The sequence below is a fragment of the Cyrtonyx montezumae genome, unplaced genomic scaffold (assembly GCF_038088225.1).
Source record: "Cyrtonyx montezumae isolate F1298 unplaced genomic scaffold, pur_monq_1.0 scaffold_10, whole genome shotgun sequence".
Taxonomy (NCBI): domain Eukaryota; kingdom Metazoa; phylum Chordata; class Aves; order Galliformes; family Odontophoridae; genus Cyrtonyx; species Cyrtonyx montezumae.
In genome coordinates, this window is record NW_027071826.1 from 33662516 (window position 1) to 33684161 (window position 21646).

A 21646-nucleotide genomic window follows, 5' to 3' on the forward strand; every position below is an offset into this window, starting at 1 on the left:
TTGGGCCAAGACCATCTCTACCTCTGAATGTCCTACGTATACTATTCTACTTTAACTACACAACCACCTTCCACCAGCTCATCCACTTGCCTGATGCCTCTTTTACCATTATTCCAGTCAGAATTTACCTCTGGTTTCCTGCATGCAGCCATGATGCCCAAGCAAAATCCACTCCAGGAGGCAAAACCTATTCTGATCAGCTTAAAAATCCTATTTACTTCACACGTCTTCTTTCCAAGGAGCGCTGTTTTATATCACTATGCCAGTTTCACTGGTTGCTGCCCTACAGTTTGATATGAACTTCACTCTGGCTCTCTCTGAGCGCTTTTGACACAACCTCACAATTCAAGTAATGAAATGGATAAAATTGCACATGGAAGTAGTATAAGGAACCCTCAAACCATAATCTTCAGTATCAGAAGACACCTGGGTTGAAGGGGCTGCTATTTTACCTGAGTGTCTTGAGGTCCCAGTAGAGCAAGAAATTTCCTGTATACTAGGACATATGTTCACAGTCTGAAAGAAGAGGAATTAATCATCTCAAAAGCAAGCTTGACTGACACTACACCACAGACCCAGTACAACCACCACCAGACACTCCACTAGCATCTCCAGCACATCTTTTCACTCAAGGAAACAGGCAGAAAGCTTCTATACTTTTCAATTTGTCTGTCTTCATAAAAGCCTCTCTTCCTATGGGATCCAGCACACCAATGAGTTCAGCAAAGCACAGTGATGAGACAGGACTAAAAGATAACTCTTTTAAAGTTTCAGTATAAGTCCATGGAAAGAAAGGTAAGCAAGGACACCTGTAGCACTTGATGAAGCAGATTTATGTTATGGGCAGAACCAGTTGGAAAGCTCTGAAAGTGCTCTGCATACTGCCACATCACAAAGCACTCAGCAGTGGTGATCAGGCAGGGGAAGAGGGACACCTGCAGATTATTCAGCCCTGGAGGATACTGAAGAAATAAGCCATTCTACACTAGCCTGGCTGGCCCAGTAGTAAAAAAAAAAAAAAAGGCTGCACTGCAAATCCCATCACAGAAAGAGAAAGGAAAGCAAGCCAATAGACTGCATTTCCAAGTGCCATAGGGTTTCAAAGAGATGACAGCCAGGACAGCAAAATGAAAGTAGTCTGCTTCAAGCCTTCAGCCCACAGAACAAACTGAGGCAGCCTGGCTACCTTTAAGTGAATGCCACAGATGCTAGCATTCTCTCACTCACATGGATGTTTACTACTTGCATTAGTTTTACAAACTGGGAGTATAAAGAGGGAGTACACTGCTTTGTCTTAAGATAAATGCAAGTAAATCTGGAGACTGTGGAAAGGAGTGAGAATTAAGAGGGAAGGTGCTGTGGGGTTTTATTGTTGGTTCCTTGTGGGGCTTTGTTGGTTTGGTTTTTTTTATAGCTTGTTGAATAATAAAATATCACTGGACAGTTTTAAGTCGTAACAAACAAAAGTTATCATACGACTTAGAGAAGGTGAGAATAGTATTGTATACAAATGCAAGAGGAGGTAATTTTCCATTTGTCAGTCAAGAAATTAATGAAAAGAGTCTGGGAGCGGGAATTGCAATAATCACATTCAAAAATATTTCTGTATGAAGTTCTTGGTAAACCATTTTCTACGGGTAGTTGGAATAGAATTACAATATGGACAAGAATCCCAGCTTTCTTGGGATGTAAGTATTCTCTTTTTCTGGAGCATCATCAAGACAATGAAATCAACAAATCATACTGATGAGCAGTAGTACTGAATATCTCTCAAATCCAGAGTTATGCTGTTGGAAACCAGGCTTTCAGTGTGACTTCTCCACAGATAAATCATATCCCCAAATTTCTCAGTAATGGTAACAGCAGAGTTGATATCCAGTTCCTAATGGTGAGAGGTGGCTGAAATGAACTTTCCTATTTGTATATGATCTCCTTTTTAAAATGTCTGCAGAAAAACCTAGTATGAAGAACATCAACATGATATCAAACTCCAGATTGAAAATATCACTACTGATTTTGTTAGGCAAACTCCAAAGCTTGGTCCAAGGGTTGCGGAGTCTTCCCCCAGAGGCAAATGCAGAAAAAATACAGAATAGGGACTGTTTTGTGAAACAAAGAAAAAAGCAGACGACTAGTTATGACAACAGTAGGATTACTCCAAGTAACAAACTACAGAAGGAAAAGAAAGAATAGCAAGACAAAATTTAAGCAGAAACCAGTTCATTAATTGCACAGACACTCCAGCCTGTCTCCCTCTTGGAGATTTATAATACAGAGATTGTTTCTCGCTGGGAAATGGCAAGAGATTGACATTTTTCTGTTAAAGGATAGATACTAGTCACAAATGTGACATAGAGCAACAGTCAGAAAAAATAAATTAATAAATAAACCCATAAAAAGTCTGCTTCTTGATTCTCCTAAAGCTTTGGAGAAGAAGGGATTTGCTTCACTTGGACTCTTCTGTTTTTAGTCTGCACTACAGAAGTTCTCAGATAAAGGAGATTTTATTTGTTTCTTTAGGTGCCAAACATCCTGATCTCCTGGCTATGAAGAAATTTCAAGGCAATTTCTCCAAACTCCTCTTTCAAAATTTTGTCTAGAGACAATCTAGAGACAGGAAGTTGGAGACCATTGGGAAAAAATGTTAAAATTGTGGCCAGCACACTCCTAAGAATTAGAGCAAGTCAGTTGTCGGGGCCTGAGGAAATCAGTTTATGAAGGTCATCCCACCAGCTCTAGACCAGTGTGATGATGACATTGGTCTGAAGATCTTTCTGTGGTCCTCCTCTTCGGATTATTTCTGTGTATTCACAAGCACCTGAAAGACACCACTTTTAGAGTTTTTTGTCCATGCGTCGTTCCACAGCTTGCAACAATAACTCTGAGTACTGTTCCAGCAAAGCTAGTGTCTGCTCATCTCCTAAACTCTTGGGACTTGGTAGATTGGCACCACATTTGTCATTTAGTGACCGAGCACTGTCTTGTGGCTTCGTCAGTATCTCCTTAACCTTTGGAAGTTCTTCTTCATCCTTCAGAGAGTCCAACTCTTTCTTCATTAAGGAAAATGTTTCTGTCAAGAGGCCTGCTATTTTATCTTTGTCAGTAGATGACTCAGTATCATTTAACACCTGAAAACAAGAAGCAAAATAAAAGAAAAATGAATGTCACGTAGAGCACAAAGAAGCAGTTTCAGCCCTTTTGGGAAGCGAAGCTATGAAAAAGATACACAGACTACTCAGTCCTTTTTTTCAACACACCTAAATTGGCCTAACTACCAATTTAATAATGTAGCAAAGTATGCATCTGATACAGCTAGTCACACAAGAAACAGAGGCATTACTCCAAAATAATAGAGGTGGGAAGCACATTTTTGGATGGCGATTCCCTTATACCAAGCCTAAGAGGTGCTGTTGCCCAGCTGAAGCAAAGGGACACAGTTTTTTCCTCTTTCTGTCTGCCAAATGCAACTGGCAACAGGAACACATAGAGGTTACAGAACTAATGCAAGCACTGAGCCTGAAGCTGCAGAGCAACACATGGCAGAAGCTCTCTGTAGAAGCTCCACAATCAGTATAACTTGACAGATCAGTGCCAAGCAAAGAAAACGAGTTGTTACACAGCTCTGCATGTAACAGTGGTCTAGCAGTAAGGTGGAGAGCAGAGTGGTTGCATGCTGGATTCCCATGATGACTTACTAATCCATTTCTTCAGCTTCAAAGACAGAAAACAGAAGGGGATAATAAAATTTAAGGTTCCTATAATATTCTGTATCCCCGAGGCATAGTATAAATACCAATTCCCTAATACCCCTTTGAAAAAGAACATGCTGTTATCTTCAGCTTACAGATAGATAGAACAGTTGGGAACATTAATTGATTTGCTCAGAATACCATAACAAGCCACTGGAAAATGCAAAAGCTGGAAATCAAAGAATCCCTGCCTGCCCACTTCAAGCTTAGGTGCAGAGAAGTAGACAGTCAGGCAGTTTCTGCCACTGGTACTCACAGTCAAGGGAATACTTAGACTGTCTAAGTGCACACATTCAGTAGTCGTGGGCTGTAAGGCCAAACTGCTAAAACAGATCCCATGTTCAAAGTCACTCACCGCACGGTACAGATGAATGGCTTTGCGCATGCTGTCCTGGAGCTCAGATACCACATGCTCACACTGCTCCACACTGATGCATGATTCTGAAAGGGAGGGGAAAAAAATTAAGTAAGGTACAGATACTTCAATATCTGAGATCTCACATCTGAGTAAAAAACACTTCTTAACACATATTCAAAAAATCAAGTGCACACACTTCACATTCAATTTTTGGGTCGGTTTGAATCAATCATGAAATGGGAAAGTTCTATATGAACATCCACATTATCGACAGATGCTTCTTGTTTCAAACATTCCTGTTTGTCCATTGCTTAGTTTTTTCAAAGTCAGTAATGGTATCTGTTAGATTATACAATGTTGCTACAGTCAACGATCGTCAGTGATCACGTTTGCCATTCTCATTTGTAGTTAAATTCAACTTCAGATCAAATTTTCCAATAGCAAAAGGGTGTGATCTGAGGAGCCTCTAATTTGGTATCCACCTGGCCTTAAACCTACCTACTCCCCTTTATATATTGTTCTGCACAGTTGTTGTAACAAGAAGCTAAGGGAACAAAGGAGCACGTTGACTTATTACAGTGCTCTCTAGTGAGGACTGAGCTCCAGAGAACTGTTGAGTAACAAACACAATCGTAAAGAAATCACATTTCTGAACAGTCCAGGGTACTGTGACACCATAATTCAAAAATTGAAAATAAAAGCAAGGAACTGAAAAACATTGCTTTCTTCCAGCTCTCACTGGGCAATACCTCCAAGGCAACAGAGCTGAAGGCCTGCAAGGCTTTAATAAAATAAAACACTTCCATGAGTTAAGGCATAAATCACAAACAAAGACACTGACACACATACACACGATCTGCAGTTATCTTCAATTTACAAAGGCCTGGACAAAAGGCATTCAACTTGCCTCAGTTACCTAAAACACAGAACTTAGTCACATAACTGCTATTATTACTGCTATTATTTCTGCACTTCACAAAGGTTATCTTTGAACAGGTGGGAGGGGACCATATCTAATTTCATGAATACATGCAGAAGATGTATAAACACTGCTAGAAGAAAATCCATTCATATGTACACAAATAGGTACTGAAAATTAAAAAGGGATGTGAACAAATTCATCTGCATTCTTTTTCCTGAATCACTCAGCCTTGTAGAATTTGAGTACAGTGGGCTTCAGTTCCGTCTCAGATTCTTGTCCTGCTACCTCTGTATTTTACTGCCCTACTCCCTCCCACCTTACCCCTCTCCCCCCCCCCCCCCCCCCCCCCCCGACCAGTTGTTTCTTCTCATCATTGGTCCTGGATTTCTCCTCTGATAGTGCTTTTATGCTGGTCTCATTTCTGTGAGATGCCAGTCTGGAGAAAGGTCACAAATAAAATAAAAATGCTTGAGTAACAGGCATTTGCTGCCCGCAGAGCTCTTCAGAAACCAGCAGGGACTATTAAACACAGCAAAAGTATTCAGCATATCTTCAGCATTTTAACTGTAGTTGTCAAACTAATTTAAAAACTGTTAAGTATCCTTAAAAGCAAGGAGGAAAACTGAAAGATAGAACAATTAAGTGGAATCCAGAAGTCACAGAGCAAGTCAGAAGCAGAACAGGTCTGACTGCTAGCCCTGAAATTGTAGTCTAAACTGCCACATTATGATCCACAGAAACTACAACAGACTGTCCGCAGCAGAAGTCAACTTATCCAGCATTTTCCACTAAAATATGGAAAAAGTGACTTCCAAGAAAGTGAAGGCTGACAGCTGTCAATGAGGAAAAAAATCCCAAAAAATTGCATCCACTCTACTGACTAAAGGATGCTTCTGAAATACTGACAGGGCATGCTATGCACTGCACTGGGAGCTGCCTTAAAAAGCAAACAACAAAAGAAGACCTTTTCTCTGAACCATCTGTGCTAACTCTGCAAGCAGATTCCTAGCAACTCAACAAAAATGATGTAATCACTTGATTTCCAAGTCTTCCAAGAAGAGAAAACTCAGTATGAAGTGTACAAACAATTAGACTACTGTTTTCCCCACTGTAGAAATGATTCCACAGCTCTAAGTTGCATTTCTGTTGGAGGAAACCATCTCAGGAAGGGTTAGGGTTTGAAAGTTTCAGATGTTCAATGTTCAATAGAGCAACTGCCCTATAGCATAACAGTGAGTCCTTCAGACAAAACACATTTCCAGTTTTGCATACCAGTTCTTCAGTGTTATGGTGTTTGACTCCTCTAGAAATGCAAAAAGAAAGTTTAACCAAAATGAGATTCTCTCTCTACAATGCTTAGGTGCAGAAATACTGCATTTAAACATTGCAATGAATGCTAGAGCAGCTTGGGACAACAAAAAGTAATTGACTAAAGTATTCTAGAGATATTCCTTCTCAGACGTAAATAAGAACACAGCAAAAGGGACTATAAAAACGTACACTGTATAGTTCTCCCTAGTGTGCAAGGTATCATTGTGTTGGCTGACATCCAGCTTCATACTGTACAACTCAGCCGAGTAATTCAGGAATGCATTTCAGGTTTTAACACTAAAAAAAAATCACTAGAGACCACAGCCTTAGAAGGTAGGACTTTTCACTCAGTTTGAAGTTACCAGCTAGTTTTCATTTGACTGAAGGACTCTAAACAAGGGTTTGTAACAGATTCAAGAGTTCTTTCAACCTGTAAAACAGATCCCCAGCTAGTACCTTTACCTCCAAATTAGATACAATTTAAAAATTTACGGGTGCTTTTTATTCTCTCAAACACACAGAACAGGTCTGCATGCGTGCTGCACACCCAGCTTGCAGACATGATAGCAGCACTCACTTCCTTGCTCTTACACGTAGCTACAGCAAGGAACTCTCTTTTGCCAAGCCTTATCTCATATGACAAATCTGCAAGTAAACAACTCTGGACTCTGCACACTTGCACTTACCAAAGAGAGGACCGAGCTGAGTATAACCATAACTTCATTGTCACTACTATCTTAGTGGATCCAGCTAACATGTATTGGCCTGCACCTTCATCTACTAGTCAGATATACCTTGAGAAGAGCAAAATTGACGTAACCTACATGTACTACCAGGGATTCCTAGCACATCACTTTTCCGGACTGTCCAAAAGAAAACTGCTTGAGTTTCTAGGTGCAACTGCACAAGGAGCTGCTGAGGTCTACCAACTGTTCAGGTATAAGACTTAGAGGAAACAGAAATTAGAAGACTCAGAAAAAGATGTCAGGCTGAAGAAGAGTCTCACCATTGAGGGGATGACTTATGGAACGAGACAGGTGCAGACAGGACGAGACAGGCCAGAAGCTGGACGTAAAGAAATGTGATGGGATCGTGAGGCGGTTCACAAAGACAGGAGACAGAAGGGGGAAGATAAGAGACGGGTATCCATGCACACCTGAGACCTGTGCCAAGGTAGTTACAGACGTTGGAGACCTCGGCCTGATGGGGTCTAGTGGGCAAAGTCCAGGTTGGTCATCTAGCACACAGGCGATACCGGTGATCCTCTCCTTACATCTGGGCAGTGTGCTTTCAGGAGACTTCAGTTGCTGGACCTCTGAAAAATCCCTCAGTTTTAGATTTGTGACCCCTGGCTCAAACTGGCAACCTGTCCTTGAGATTGGATTCTCTACTGGGCTCTCCTTAGCAAGTCCTGTTGAATTCTCTCTACCAGGAACCAGAGACCCAGCAGCTTGATTCTCCTTCTTGGAGGTTCGGACCTCAGTGAATGAGGGTTTCTTTTTACAGCCCCCAGCAGGTGACTGTGGAGACTGTGGCTCAAGCAGGGTTTTGGTTTTGGTAGTGGGTGAGAAGGAGGCCAGTGTGGGTCTATCAGGCAATGGCTTAGGAATGTCGAGGATCAGGTGTGCTCGGTTTGATGATGCCAACTTGCTGTGAAGGGACTTGGGAGACGAACAGTTTGCAACTGGCTGAAGTGCTGGCTTCACTGGATAATTTTCTTTTACTGTTAACTTCATCTTCTCAGCGTCTGCTGTAGGACTGAACTGTGTCTTCTCTGCCACTGGAGGGCTAGTCCTCCCATCAGTCAACACGTCAGTGGAGTAACCAAGGTACAGATTTTCCCCTACAGATATGCTCCTTGACATCTTAGCCCGGAAACTGGTTGTAGGGTTCATGTAGGACTTTGGTTTTGCAGCCCTGACATCTTTGGCCAGCAGAGCACCAGATCCATCCATTTTCAACAGACTGGATGATAAAGCCCTGCAATTATTAGGTCTGGGATCCTTCTCAACCACCATAAGAGTATGAGGACGCTGCTTGGCAGAAGATACCACTCCAGGACCCTTATCTGTGAAAATTAAACAGACAAACATGCCAAAAACAGACAAGAGCCCACAGTGAATTCCAGAACTGGAAAGTAACAGGGCTGCTTCAGTCTACGTGCTTCAGCTAGCACGTGGGGGAGGTGTACAAAATCACTACTTCAGGTTGACTTTACCAAGTCTCAACAGCTTTCTTTTTTCCCCATCCCTCATCCTGCTCACACTGGTGCTTACCAGAGGGGAGACCTGTTCTTAAAGCATACACCTCAGACCACCATGACTGTTTAACTGAGAAGGCAAGAATGGAAGTAGGCAAAAACAGTCAGCTCTAATCCACTCACATATGCATGGAGTTGGGGTGATAAGGTTTATTTTTTAAAACAAACTTAGTGCTTATTGATGGCTCCATTGAGTTGATTGTTTCAAAACTAGTTTTTTGTTCGTTTGTTTGTTCCCCCACACAGAGTGCATATATACAGTAAGCTTTTCTCTTACTGCACTCTCTTTCCCTTTTTACTCCCCTCCTCACCCTAGGGAGTTTCACTTTTTGTCTGGAACAACCACTCACAGCAGGAGATTTCTTTGCAAATAGCCAGTTTCACCACTGGCAATTCTCCTCCTACAGCTGCCAGACAAATATCAGAAACTACTAATTAGGTGTTACAAAGCAAAAATATTTTCCCATGATAGGCTAAGAACAAAAAGACACGCAAAGCCTGTAGCTCAGAACGCAAAAGACAAATTTAGTCTCCATTCAAACCTCCCCATTTCGTTTCTGAATTGATACCATCAATCCAGTTGGAGTCCTTACCCTCATGAACAAGGTCATGAACTGACTGTGCCTTTCTCATCACTGCACTCACAGGGCCTTCTGGAAAGGATGCAGTAACACGTCCAGGAGCCATACCAACTCTAGTAGTCTCCAAAGCCGACTTGCGTTTTTTCTGGGCATAAACAGCCCGATGCAAATTTACATTATCCAAGAGGTGACTGTTTTCCAAAGCATCACCAGGATGGCTGCTGTCATTTTTCAATAGATCTGGTGCAAACCGACTGGCTGGAGCTGGAGACTCAATGGGCTTTGAATCCAGTATCAAATTTGATGAGGAGAGTGACAGGCGCCTAGAGAAAGCAATGGAGAAATCCTAACTAAAACAAGTACGTAGTCCTGGACAAACAAGAACATGCATTAAAACAGTTTCCCTGGGATAAAAACCTTTTCCTTTCTCTATTTGGACTTTTTTTAAATGCAGCATTGCCCTAAGCCGTTAACAGTTCTATTTATCCCTAAGTGTACCAATCTTAAAGCATTCTACCTCAGGCTATTCAATCACAAGTAGCACTGGGTCAATTTTTCAGGGAGGGAATGTGTAAAAGGTAAGATAGAAGGAAAAGTTCCAGGCAGAGGGAAGAATGGGTAAAGTCAGGTCGTGTCTCTTCTCTCAGTTCACCTTACTAACAGTAATTTCTTTTACATTCTAAGATACTCCAAGACAAAGTTATCATACTTTTGTCTCCTTATCGAAGTACAATTACTATGAAAGCTGGTCAGTATCTTCAAGAGAAAAGTCTTGTTTCCTCACAATTTCAGACAAGTACAGTGGGTTTACCCCAGAAAGGAGGCAATTTTTAATTCGGCATGTTTGACAGACAGATTAAAAGTATGGAAGCTTTCATAACCTAGAACCACTTCACATATTACATCCCCAGAGGGCCAGTAACTTCATTCACCACTGCAAGTTTCCAGAAGTTTACACAGGAACTAATCACTGACTTTCTTCTTAAAAATGAGGTTCCAATGTAAGATAGACTAAGAAGCATTCCTGACAGCAGCAGTAGCTACACCCTAATAAAGCAATGATAAAGGACTTGCATAATGTGGTGAATCTAGACACAGCTGGTAGAACACAGGTGTACTTAAACCCAGCTCCATTCTATACAATTAAACTAAATCAATTTGAGCGAAGATTCCATGTTGTTATTTTGGAGGAATAAAAGGTTTTTGTTTTAAACATTTATGTGCTCGAATCAACAGAAGTATTTACACTACCACTGTCTGTTGTTCCTCTCTTTTTTTTTTTCTTTTTAAACACCAAGGGTAAAAAGCTCAGAGAGACCTTTTGAGATGCTTTTGGGTTGAGGATTTTTTGAAAGTATAATATTCCCGTGGGGCTTTGTATAAGACCAGAGTACCCTAGGAAGGCATGGGACTAAGAAATGAGGCTGAATCAAGAAAGGACTGTAAAACAAAGGAAAAGTTGACAAGTGTATTTTCATTGTCCAAGCTGAATGAAATGCAAAAGAATAAACAGAGCATAAATGGTCAAGAGTATATTAGATGATAGTGATTCCTCCAGCTTAATCAATCAAGCTATTAATCACAAAACAATTAATCAGATTTTCAAAAGAGGAAAAAGAACAAAATAACAGTAATGCTTCAGGAAGAAACCAAACAGCTATAGTGACAAAGGACAGCCTGTCCAAAATACAATCAACTTGCTGGGTGCAGAAGTCTGTTTTCTAATTTGGCCCAGGGCCCTGTACAAGACCTCAGCACACTAGTAAATACAGACAGACACACTCAAAACAAGCAGAACCATACCTGAGAGCTGGAGACTGGGAAAGAAAGCGAGATGAAATGCTGAGGTTTTCAGTTCTTTCCAGACTCCTACATGAACCACCTAAACATTTTGGTTAAATGAGATGGAAAAAGAAAAAAGGAGCCATTTAGTTACAGAACAAATAAACATTCTGATATATGCATTTTTTCCTCACAGAGACTGTTGAATGAATTTCCCCCCTCCCCCTATATTCAAGAGGATTTTTTGAGCTAAAACAACAGAATTAAATAATTTCATTGCCTTTGCTTTTTCTGTTTTACTTAGATTACTCTGCCTTAAACTGCTAATCTCCCTAAGGGTATGCCTCCTCCTTTTTTCTCTTCCCTTTGTGTCCTATCCTGCCTGTAGGACTGTGAGGCACTGGCATCAAGCAGAAAACAAACCAGAAAAAAAAATAATACCAATAAAACAGACAGGTCACACAGATACTGCTATGTGCAACCATTATCAATTCTAGAAAGATATGCTTTGTTCTGGAGTTGGTCAATGGAGATTAAACAGCTCCTTTACCACTCTGATGTCTCCTCTTATTCTCCCCCTCCACCCAGTATTTCAGCCTTTTCTTTTGTGACATTTGTTATGTCTTAACATACCACTAGAGGCCACTACATGCCACCTATGGGGATACACATACAATATTAATACAGTCATATAAACCAGGAAAAACTAGTCCTAGAGCAGGAGAACCACTCTCCAGGATTCCAGGGACAGTACTTAACCCAAACTAACACAGACTTCAATCGGATCCACAGAGACTTAAACACACACACCAAATGCCTCTCATCTTCAGGCATCACTTCACTAAACACATTTTCTTCTTAGACATTTTTACACAGCAGAATGCCCTCACAGAGAAAGTGCCCCCACTAAGCAGAGGGATGTACCTTTTTCATCAGTGTTGCCCAGGGTCCCAAAATGCTGCTTGAGGAACTTCTCCTGATCAGGTATCTGAGGAATCTCTCCTGCTGGCATGCTGGTACCCACATCCTCCTCTCCTTCCTCTCCCTCCAGATCTGAAATGCCATCCACACTCAAGGGCTCAGTGCTTTCAGAATCTGCGAAAAGACAGAAAGAAAAAAAACAAAAAGAAACTATAAGCTATAACAGCATAATCACAGTAACATCAGATTAAAAAACACATCCAGTAAAGATGCTAAATTAAACAACTTAAACCTAAAGTGTTACAATTCAAGTCAATCAGCATTTAAGTGTTATTCTCTTATCTGCTCTAATGCCCAAGCAGCACAGCCTATAGGATAATCAATACCAAGCCTGTCTCCCCTAGCTAGTGAGAGAAAAAAATCAAAGGTTTATATAGCAAGTGCACTTCACAACCAAGTGCTTCTATGGTGGCTGCACTGAAGTGCCTGTTCAGATGAGATGAATCTTTACAGCAATACTAGCACAACTAACAGGAATGCATCCTCAGTTCAATTCATGAAGAGGATCAAGATCAGGATTGCAATTGATAAAAATAGCACAGCGCAGCTCAACCAGGTTCCTGCAGTGCTTTACACCACATACAAATTATATCTTACCTTCATTTGGATGGTCTGGGCTGGAAAGACGACTGCTGCTGTAATCTACAGAGCAGGCACTGTCTGGACTATGTTTGTCTGGACATCCATTGCTCTGATAACTTCTATTTAGTTTTCCATGGGGCAATGCTTTTACCTGGAACTCACTACAAGAAAGACAGGAAAGTTACAGCACTAGAAGAGATTTGTTTTACATGTAAAGAAGAGTGCAGTCTAGCTTTAAAGGTCTTACCTGTGTTAACAGCAACCTTGATTACAAAATTAAGGCTTTAAAGAGAAAAAGAAGTTTACTTCTTTCATCATTACATAGTACATTTTTTGCATTTCATTAAGCTTGGACAGTGAAGACTCAAGGGGATTGTCTGACTTTCTGGGCGTTGTCAGTTTCCCACGATTATAAGGTATCAGCACTGCATTGCCACAGCTTGATTTCCAGCACAGTTGAAGAACAAAAAGTGATCTACTTAATATAAAAAAGACTAAAATCGGGCAAATGATACAAACTTCAGTTTGTCAGAGATTTTAGACCTAATACAGTAATTTTTTCATGTTTACAACCCATTTCTTTGAGTCACTTTAGCATTACGGAACAGAGAAGATTTGAGCAAGAGTAATAGACTGAAGATATCATATAAAAATACAGTGCTGTATGACAGATTTCCTCATTTTTTTGTGACTTTATGAGTCATAGTGACACAGATGCTGTTCTTTTTGTCCAATGTCTGATGGTAGTACAAGGTAGACTGCAGAAGTCACTCAATGGAACTGAATGAGTAAGTACAGTGTGCAAAATGTGCATACTTTGAGATGTGTCCAGTCCATTTCCAACATTAACAATGCCTCCCTTTCCTACATGCTGGAACGGCATGTAGGTTTGTCCACACTGTTATCATAGTAAAGTTTAAGAAGTAAATCAGGAAAAACTGAGAAAAACTACTAGCTTCAACTGCAAAATCTTGACATGTACTCTCTTATGTAAAAGTGTGCCTAAAGCTACCAGCTCATTCTTTGTAACAGAGCAGGAGGAGACAAAGGAAATTGAACAGTTGTTAGCATCAGGCTAAGAAGGTAAGGGAAAAATAATATTTGGAAAGGAAAAATGACACATGAAATACAGAAAATTTGGTAAGGTAAAATTAAAACAGAAGAAACAGCAGAGGAAGGGTAAAAGTTCTCCACTGTCTCCAGCATCCCTGCACATTCTAACTCCTGCAGCCCACTGTATTTCCCACATTGTCAACACATGCTACATGTGTTAGACTGTAGCCCAATTAGGTTTGAAATTGTCACAAATAATAGTATCCTGTCATTTCTAGGAGGCAGATATTTCACTATCATGTACACATCACTGCTGGACGGTTTTCTAGGTTCCAAGCTTTCCCTTGCTTATTTCAACCCAGAGAAGGAAGAAAGCAAAAAACTGGAAGAGGCTGCTAATGCACAGCCTCAGATGAAAGATTATTTTAATGATGCCCTCTTAGTTTCAGCCTCCTTTAGCATCAGAATGTCATGAAACCCTCAACTAAATACACCTGGCATCAATTAGGCAGGAAGTCAACTCATCCAAGTTACCATACAAGCTACAAGCAAACTAAAATAAAAAATGTCTAAGCAATACACAGCATAAGGCTTATCTTTGTTTTTAACCTGCTAGGGTCTGTGGGATGGATTTCATCTTGCTCAGGGTAGATTACACACTCCTCACTCTCAGATGGTTCCAGTTCCTGAGAGAAAATCCCCTCTTCACAAGACAGGAGCCGTATCACTTGAGGTCGTACACAAGATCGGTTGTCTTGGGGAGCTATTGAGCTTCCAGCCTAGTAAAAAATGTAGATATTACCAGTGTTTTTACTTCAAGGCAGTAGCTGCTGTGAAGAGCTAGAAAGTATACATTCAGCACAGAATATAATACAAAAAAAAATCTGAGATTAGTAGACAGCACTCCTGTGTCTCCCCTTCTCTTCCCCATCTAGGAAGTTTGATTGTTGTAGTTTCCTACTCTAGCTTTGATTTGTAATCCTCTACAATTTTCTAGTGAATGCTAGACTTCCCACACCTCTCTGTCCACACATTGAGAAACATAAGCTACCTGAAAGCAGGTGCTTCTATTACCTTTTATAGACTCATCAGGCATAGTTCAGAAAAGTCTGTGGGCCAAAGCTGAAAACTAATGGCTGATTTGCACACAGTGAACCAAAAACTCTCCTCAAGTCACAAAGTTTTAAAAGAAGGAAAAGCTAAGGAGGGTAGGCACCAGGACATACTGCTACTGGAAAACAGGTATTAACCTTCTTAAGTATTAGCATTTGTTGTTTGCTATGGCTAAGAGATAGGGATTATGGCTGTATTAAAGGATGATAATAATCTAGCATAACCGACAGCTAAGTGTCTCATTTGAGCCACATTTCAATTGCTACTGGAGTTAGTTAGTTTTCCTAACAGGAAATCAGGCACACATGCATGTAATTCCATGCTCAGCTCCTTTTAACCACAAGTAATTGAAGAACTAAGAGAAAATGCAAGGCATTCCCTGTGTCTTTGGAAAGAAACCTTGATCCCATACATGCTCTGCTCTGAGTACTAACTACCACAGAACTGAGCAGTTTTCTCAGAAGGCATTTATACTTCTGTTCAAAATATAAAGAATGATATCATACAGTAATAAAAACAGTTAATGAACAGAGGCTGGATAGATGTACTTGGGGTAGATCCATCTCTACCAAGAAGTACCACCCTTACTTTGTTGATGTGCACCGGGAGATCTGCCTGTTCTTCTCTATCATCCCCATTGCTGTTTTGAGACAGTGAATCTCGACTTGGAGAACGGGAAACAGAGAAGGACTCCAACTGGCGCAAGTCAAGCATGGATTTCACAGTCATTTCTATACTGTTGGTTGGCTGGGACCAGCGCCCACGTTGCCGAGGCACCTTGCTCATTGGTGCCTCTGAACGCTCGATTGCTGCTATCTCTTTGGCCTGAAGGAAGTTGAAAGAAAGACAGTCTTAAGGATTCAGCTCTGCTGGCAGAAAAACAGGACAGATGACATGCAGCCCATAGCAAAAAGCAAATACATCAGTTTTCATAAAAGCCCCAAAGCTCTCCGTCAGTTTAAATTTCCTCCCTTAATCTTAAAGATATTAACGATTATAATTTTGTTGCAGTTTTTTGCATGAGTCAGCATTTAAGTGCCTCACTTACATCTAAGGATATGATGAGCTTCAATTCTACATAACATTCAGGCCAGAAATGAAGGGGACCAAAGCATAACATCTGATGGAGTAGAAATCTGAAGTGAAAGTCTCTTAACTAGGCACAGTGTCACCACCCCCAAATCATTCTTCACTGAGGAGCTTCTCAACGCTTTCCCACTGCAGCTGAACCTTTCCCAGAAGTGAAAATGAAGAGTTCTTAATGTATATATGAATTTCTTTTGCAGTTCCCCTATCATTAGGGCTACAATTTGGAGAAGCAACTCACCCTCCTCATTTCCCAATGGGAAAGGCTTCTTGAGAGGGTAAGATCTGGATCTGGAAAGAGAAAAAGATATATACCTAGTTGACATCCTTGTTTGACAATCCTAGTTTGCCTTTTCGAAAGGCATCTTACCTCATCTTCTCTCTGCTGCCGCATTCCTATACCACCTGAAACCACGCACCACTGAGAAAACATTTTCTCATGGACTACCAAATCGTTACATCAAATTTCTAACAGACAATTTGACATACTGTTTTCTCTGACTCAGTGGAACATTTGCCACTGTGTAGTGGTCCATCAAAGACTTGGGAAAAAAAAACAAAAAAAACCCCGAAGTGTTCCAGTACACTGGATTTCTGTGGATTGCAGAATGAAGCCCCAGGACAGTAATTCAAAAACTGTCTGACCAGCTGGAACTATCAGGAAACTTGGCAGTTTAACAATTGAGCTCTGAAATACACCCCACTTTAGATGCTGGAATTGGCAACATTAGGTAGTGTTGCTGAACCACCCATTCCTGTTTTGGACTTTTTCTTTCTGCCCATACCTTACTTTCCCTAACTCAGCATTTTGCCTCCTCCCCACTTCACACTCATGACTTTTTTCTCCATTTCTGCCCATTCCCCTCTTCCATTAATACCTGAGTCTCTCTCAGTCTTGCAGTCGGACTGAACGTGGAAAGACTGCAGCCCACTTAATTCATCTTCATCATTCCCTTCATCTTCACCATCCTTGTCACTGTCTGATGAAAGCGCAGGCACAGAGGATAGGGCAGAGATGGATTCATGCCTGAAAGGCAGGAATTGGAAGGAGTATTATGAGCAGTTCTTGAGACAGACTGTAATTTAAAATCCTACAGCTTTCCATCTTATCCCCACCACAGATAACACTCTGCGGGTGTCTCAGCCCCAGTTCTAGCAAAATTCACTCCTTCAGAAACAATGCAAATTAAAACTTGCAAAATGGCATGTAGAACATTCTATAGAAATTATCTCTTACGTGTGGAAGGATCACAAAAATTAGAACAAAAGTAAACGAATCAGAGCAGCTCAAGTGGAATGAAACTTGTCCTTCCTTTTCAGACCCAGCACAGTACAGCGTATCTGAAAGTCATGTGTTTCAACCCACCCTTAAGCATTTTCTCTCCAGAATTATTTTACACATCAAAAATGTCACAGACATATTCCCTGTCTGACAGCAACTGGATATATGACAAATTATCACATAAGAGTCAGCTCACATCAAGGACTGCACCGTGCAGAACCTGCATGAACAGCCCACACACCGTAAGAGTGCCATGCTGCATTTTTCAGCCTTAAGGCACAAGGAATAATGTAAAACATACTTTGCGATGATCTTTAGTCAAAGTAGATCAAACAAGCATTTCCATACAGAACTAAAGAGATACAAGCACAGAATCTCCCAGAAACTAAGGACACTTACCTGCACCAAACTATTTTATCTATTTTACCTATTTTATCTCCTTTTTTTTTTTTTTTCCTTTCCCATCCTTTCCTTCATCCCTTCAGACAAAAGAACCAAATGATCTAATCCACTTTGGACAATAACTAAACAAATGAAGAATCCCTAAAATAAATTTGAGTAGCATCCACTCTACAGCTTTAAACTGCAGTGCCAAACCCATCATTAGCAATGTTTATAGGATACCGCTGGTGGGTGTTGGGTACCAAGCATTATTCATCAGACAAATATAGTTCATCTACCAGATACAGAGCAGCCTGGCCAGGAACCAAATTCTCCTGCAGCTGACAGATAGCAGACAATATTAAATCAAAGTTTTAACACTAGTTAAGGTATTTTAATTTTTTCTCTTCCCACATAGTGGCATGAATTTAATTTCCATTTTATTAGGAGTGGCTGAGCAATAATTACTCAGTCTTTTCAGATGAGTTTAAGATGTGCTGTCAAAAGAAGAACAAACTGACAGCACAGCCTGTTGAGTCTTCAAGTGAAACAGTTTCTTGTTTGCTGCACTATCTAATTTTGACATTTGAGATTGCCTTTTCCACGGTCTTCTTATGTGTCCTTCTTGTCATTCTCATGCTCTTGTGTCCAATCAGGGGAATCCCAATGAAGCGCAAGCTATGACATGACTTATCTTGTGAGGTATATTATATTTATACATGGTAGGCAGTATTAATTTTGTATCAGTGACTCTGACAGCAGCTTTCTCCTTGTGCTTATCAGGGTTGTTTGAGAGGCTTATGAAGGAAGAAGGGCTGGATTATTAGACTTCAATATCTAACTGGTTGGATGTTTCACTACAAGGAGGTGATGTGGCAAGGTAAGGTTATGGACTTGCTGAATTCCTGCACATCCTATGTAAATGGAGAAGGGAGGATTGCTATCAATGTGTTTTATGTTACAAATAGAAAGACAATCTCTGTTCATGAGATGGGGACTGTAAAAAAAAAGCAAGTGGAAAAGAAAAAGAAAAAAAATGTTCCAGCATCCTCAAGGAGTTTAGTGAGAAAATATAAAACACATTATGTAAGTTAGATGGGCTTCTTTTTGTTACCTCATATGAACTGCCAAATTACAAAATCAGATGCATACAGTACAAAAGTAAGGTTGTCTTACATTATCCAGCAAAAATTTGAGAATCCTTCTACATCCTCCTTTTTACATCTCTCATATACTGAATTTGAAAAATTTAGTCCTGTCACTCAGATGAGGATAACTGAATGGGGTTTTCAAAAACACTTTAGGGCCACTGACTTTAAACTGAGATACTCCTGAAAATAAAACCTAGATTCACAATATTTGAGTATTCTATTACACCTGTCCAGGTCAATCCCTCAGTTCAGACTTCACTTATTTCTCCCGTCTTTTCCTGACTTCCTCCAAGCACACTGAATTATCTTCTAAGCACATTCCACACATCTCCTCAATGCATTTCATCAGCTCCTGTTCATTCTTAGATGGAAGTCAGAGTAATAAAGGATAAGACTACAAGAATGAGAGGTCCTTCTGAATAAGCTGAAAGTATTCTGAAAGCCAAGGAAGAAAACTTCTGGGTTTTTGCTGAATTCTTGTTGAAAACACATACAGTCAACCTCAACAAAGCATCATTATGCCTGAAAGAATCTTTCATAGTAGCTATTCCAGAGCAGCATGTATGGACGTGTCCAGATCTCACGGTATGAGCAGCTCACTTAAACCAAGCGAGTCCTTCCTCTCCTTCCTTTGCTAAGGAGCTACTCCCTTCTAGCTCCATGCCTGGATCTTGCTCTGTGTTGTTTTCTGCAGGGTCTGACAGCAAAGGGTCGATGACAGGACTGAACCCTCAGTTAGAAAGCCATTAGGACACTTACATAATATAGACTTAGAAGTGCCACATGGAGCTCTAGTTTTAAAACATCTAATGCTAGGATACTCTGTATTATTTTACATATGAATTTAACCCTTTTTTCTTTTCTTAAAATAATACAAAAACGAAACATAAGAATGTCAACTATCCATTTAAACGGATGCATTATCAGTATTGCCACTCTGATCTTGTCCCACTTAAACCATCAGCTTTAGACATCTATCTACCAAACTTTAACATCCTATGTGACAGGGTGCGCCGGCAGATTCCACTTTCTGCCAAATACCTAATAGTTTTAAAATGAAAGTTAGCCAACATTTTCTAACAGAAAGATCACAGCACTGCTGCCATCAGAGCTTCCCTGGTGTTAAAACCAAGGCAACTCAGCACAGACTCAAGCAGAATTTTTGATCTGGCATCAAAAGCATACCCTATTCTGAGACATGGAAAACTGCACAGCTTTCCTGGACTGGACTAAAGCACCGCTGAGAATTTGATAAGGAGCAGCTCTTTCCAAGTAGATCCAAGGGCACACTGTACTTCTTTGGAAAGCATATGTTAATTTTAGACAATTTAATTTGGATAACATTTCTATCTCCTGCTATTTATACTAGTGCTTCAACCAGCCACAGAAAGAGTGACTTTTAAAATCAAAATGTATAAACAAGACTATAATCCCTCTAAACATTCCACAGTAAAATCAATTTAAAACTTCCCTTCCAAAAATGTGAGACAAGCTTTTCTAAACAATAAGCGCATACTTGGATCAAAATCAAAACTGTATTAAAAGGACTCTACATGACTCCTTTGCCGAAAACACAGATGTCTCAAAACCAAAATGTATCAGCAAAATCAGCTGAGTACAAGTTCTTCATCCTGAACAATTGAAGCTCCTTGTGTTCAGTAGATAAAAGCATAAGTCAGCAATTCTTCAATGAGGGACAGACTGGAAGGTATGTGGAAAACTGTGGGTCATACAGGTCAGATTAGTTCCAAAATAAACCAGTGTCCCATCAAAGGAGACAGAGAAATCACTCAGCAGCTTTAGTCTCTCTAGAAGTTCTTGAAGGAATTAAAAGAAGCTAGAACTTGGTTTGGAAAGATTGGATGAGGACAGATTATGAGAAAGGATTACAAAGCCATGGAGATGACAAATAGCTGGATGCAGAATAAAAGTTTAAAGCTCTCAAAACTAGTGGGAGCGTGGTTTAAAACAGAAAAAAGATGTTTCTTTCCACAGAGAAAAGTGAACTCCTCTTTGTCACAATTTTGTCACAATATAGGGAGTTTTGTCACAATATAGAGGATTTTGTCACAATATAGGGGTACAGAGAATATTATAAAGTTCAAAAGGGATTTATACAAATTCAGTTAACAATGACCAAATACTAAAGGAGACACACAGATGTACCTCCTAACACCCCAGATGCAACAACTAAGCATAAGGTGAGTGCACTGCAAAGGTCCATATTGCAAAGCTCACAGAGTGTTCCACTAGAGACGAAATACTGAACTTTATGAAACACTGGTTTGACCCAGAAAGGCACGTTATGTGTTTACATTCCAGAGGTTATTCACCTGGGCTAATCCCTGCCCTGTCGGTTGCAGCTGGACAGAGAGAACACTTTCAGTCTAGCTCCCTACTGCCTTCCTCAGCTCCATTCTTCTTCCCCAATACTGTTTTGGTTATTCATCTTACCATGCTCTCACATTATGGAACTAGTAGAATGCATTACTACCCCCATCAAATTCTAGCAACACCACTCTAGACAAAACCTAGTCAAACAAATGACATACTATCAGGCACAGAACTTTCTTATGCTATTGTGATTCCTTCTGAGACAACAGGTTTTATATCACTAAGTGCAACTCCACTCTCCACTGCAACCAACACATAGGTTGGAAACACAACCAGAACAGATACAAGGCATCTAAAAAACTAGATTCATCAGTTTTTCTTCTCCCACCTCAGTAATCCTGGTCCAACAGGCTCTTCCTCCATATTCAGTCCCAAACCAAAATGCTCTGGAGTTTTGTTTTTGCCGATCTCCCTTGACCACAGCAGTTGATGAAAACTGAAAACAAGCTCTCAAAGCTGACCAAACAAGAAGATTCCAGGCTTGCAAGGAGGTTACCAAACAAGTTTAATAAAGTGCTGAAGTTGGCGTGGCACTAACACCGCCCTTTAGCAAGCATGTGTGACGGAAGCAAGTATCACCTAATGCGGAAGAGAACTGGGATTATCTGTCACAGGCTGAGCCTCAGTAGGGTAAGGCTGCAGCTGCTGGAATAATGGAGT

The 21646-nt window shown here is 40.5% G+C and overlaps 1 protein-coding gene across 5 annotated transcripts in view; it reads right to left on the minus strand.

Moving 5' to 3' along the window:
- Positions 1 to 1721: 1721 nt before the first annotated feature.
- MAPKBP1 (mitogen-activated protein kinase binding protein 1) overlaps positions 1722 to 21646 on the minus strand; it is an 88720-nt gene continuing 68795 nt past the window's right edge. For 3 of the 5 annotated variants that reach the window (XM_065754801.1, XM_065754800.1, XM_065754803.1), the window contains 11 exons: positions 16657 to 16805; positions 16020 to 16069; positions 15281 to 15517; positions 14189 to 14358; positions 12542 to 12687; positions 11888 to 12058; positions 10985 to 11063; positions 9194 to 9504; positions 7347 to 8408; positions 4105 to 4190; positions 1722 to 3128 (listed from right to left, as the gene is read on the minus strand). In XM_065754801.1, coding sequence (XP_065610873.1) covers positions 2835 to 3128; positions 4105 to 4190; positions 7347 to 8408; positions 9194 to 9504; positions 10985 to 11063; positions 11888 to 12058; positions 12542 to 12687; positions 14189 to 14358; positions 15281 to 15517; positions 16020 to 16069; positions 16657 to 16805 — 2755 coding nt within the window. In that variant the 3' untranslated portion in view covers positions 1722 to 2834. The remainder of the gene's footprint in view (positions 3129 to 4104; positions 4191 to 7346; positions 8409 to 9193; positions 9505 to 10984; positions 11064 to 11887; positions 12059 to 12541; positions 12688 to 14188; positions 14359 to 15280; positions 15518 to 16019; positions 16070 to 16656; positions 16806 to 21646) is intronic. The other 2 variants (XM_065754802.1, XM_065754804.1) reach the window with 2 other exon arrangements.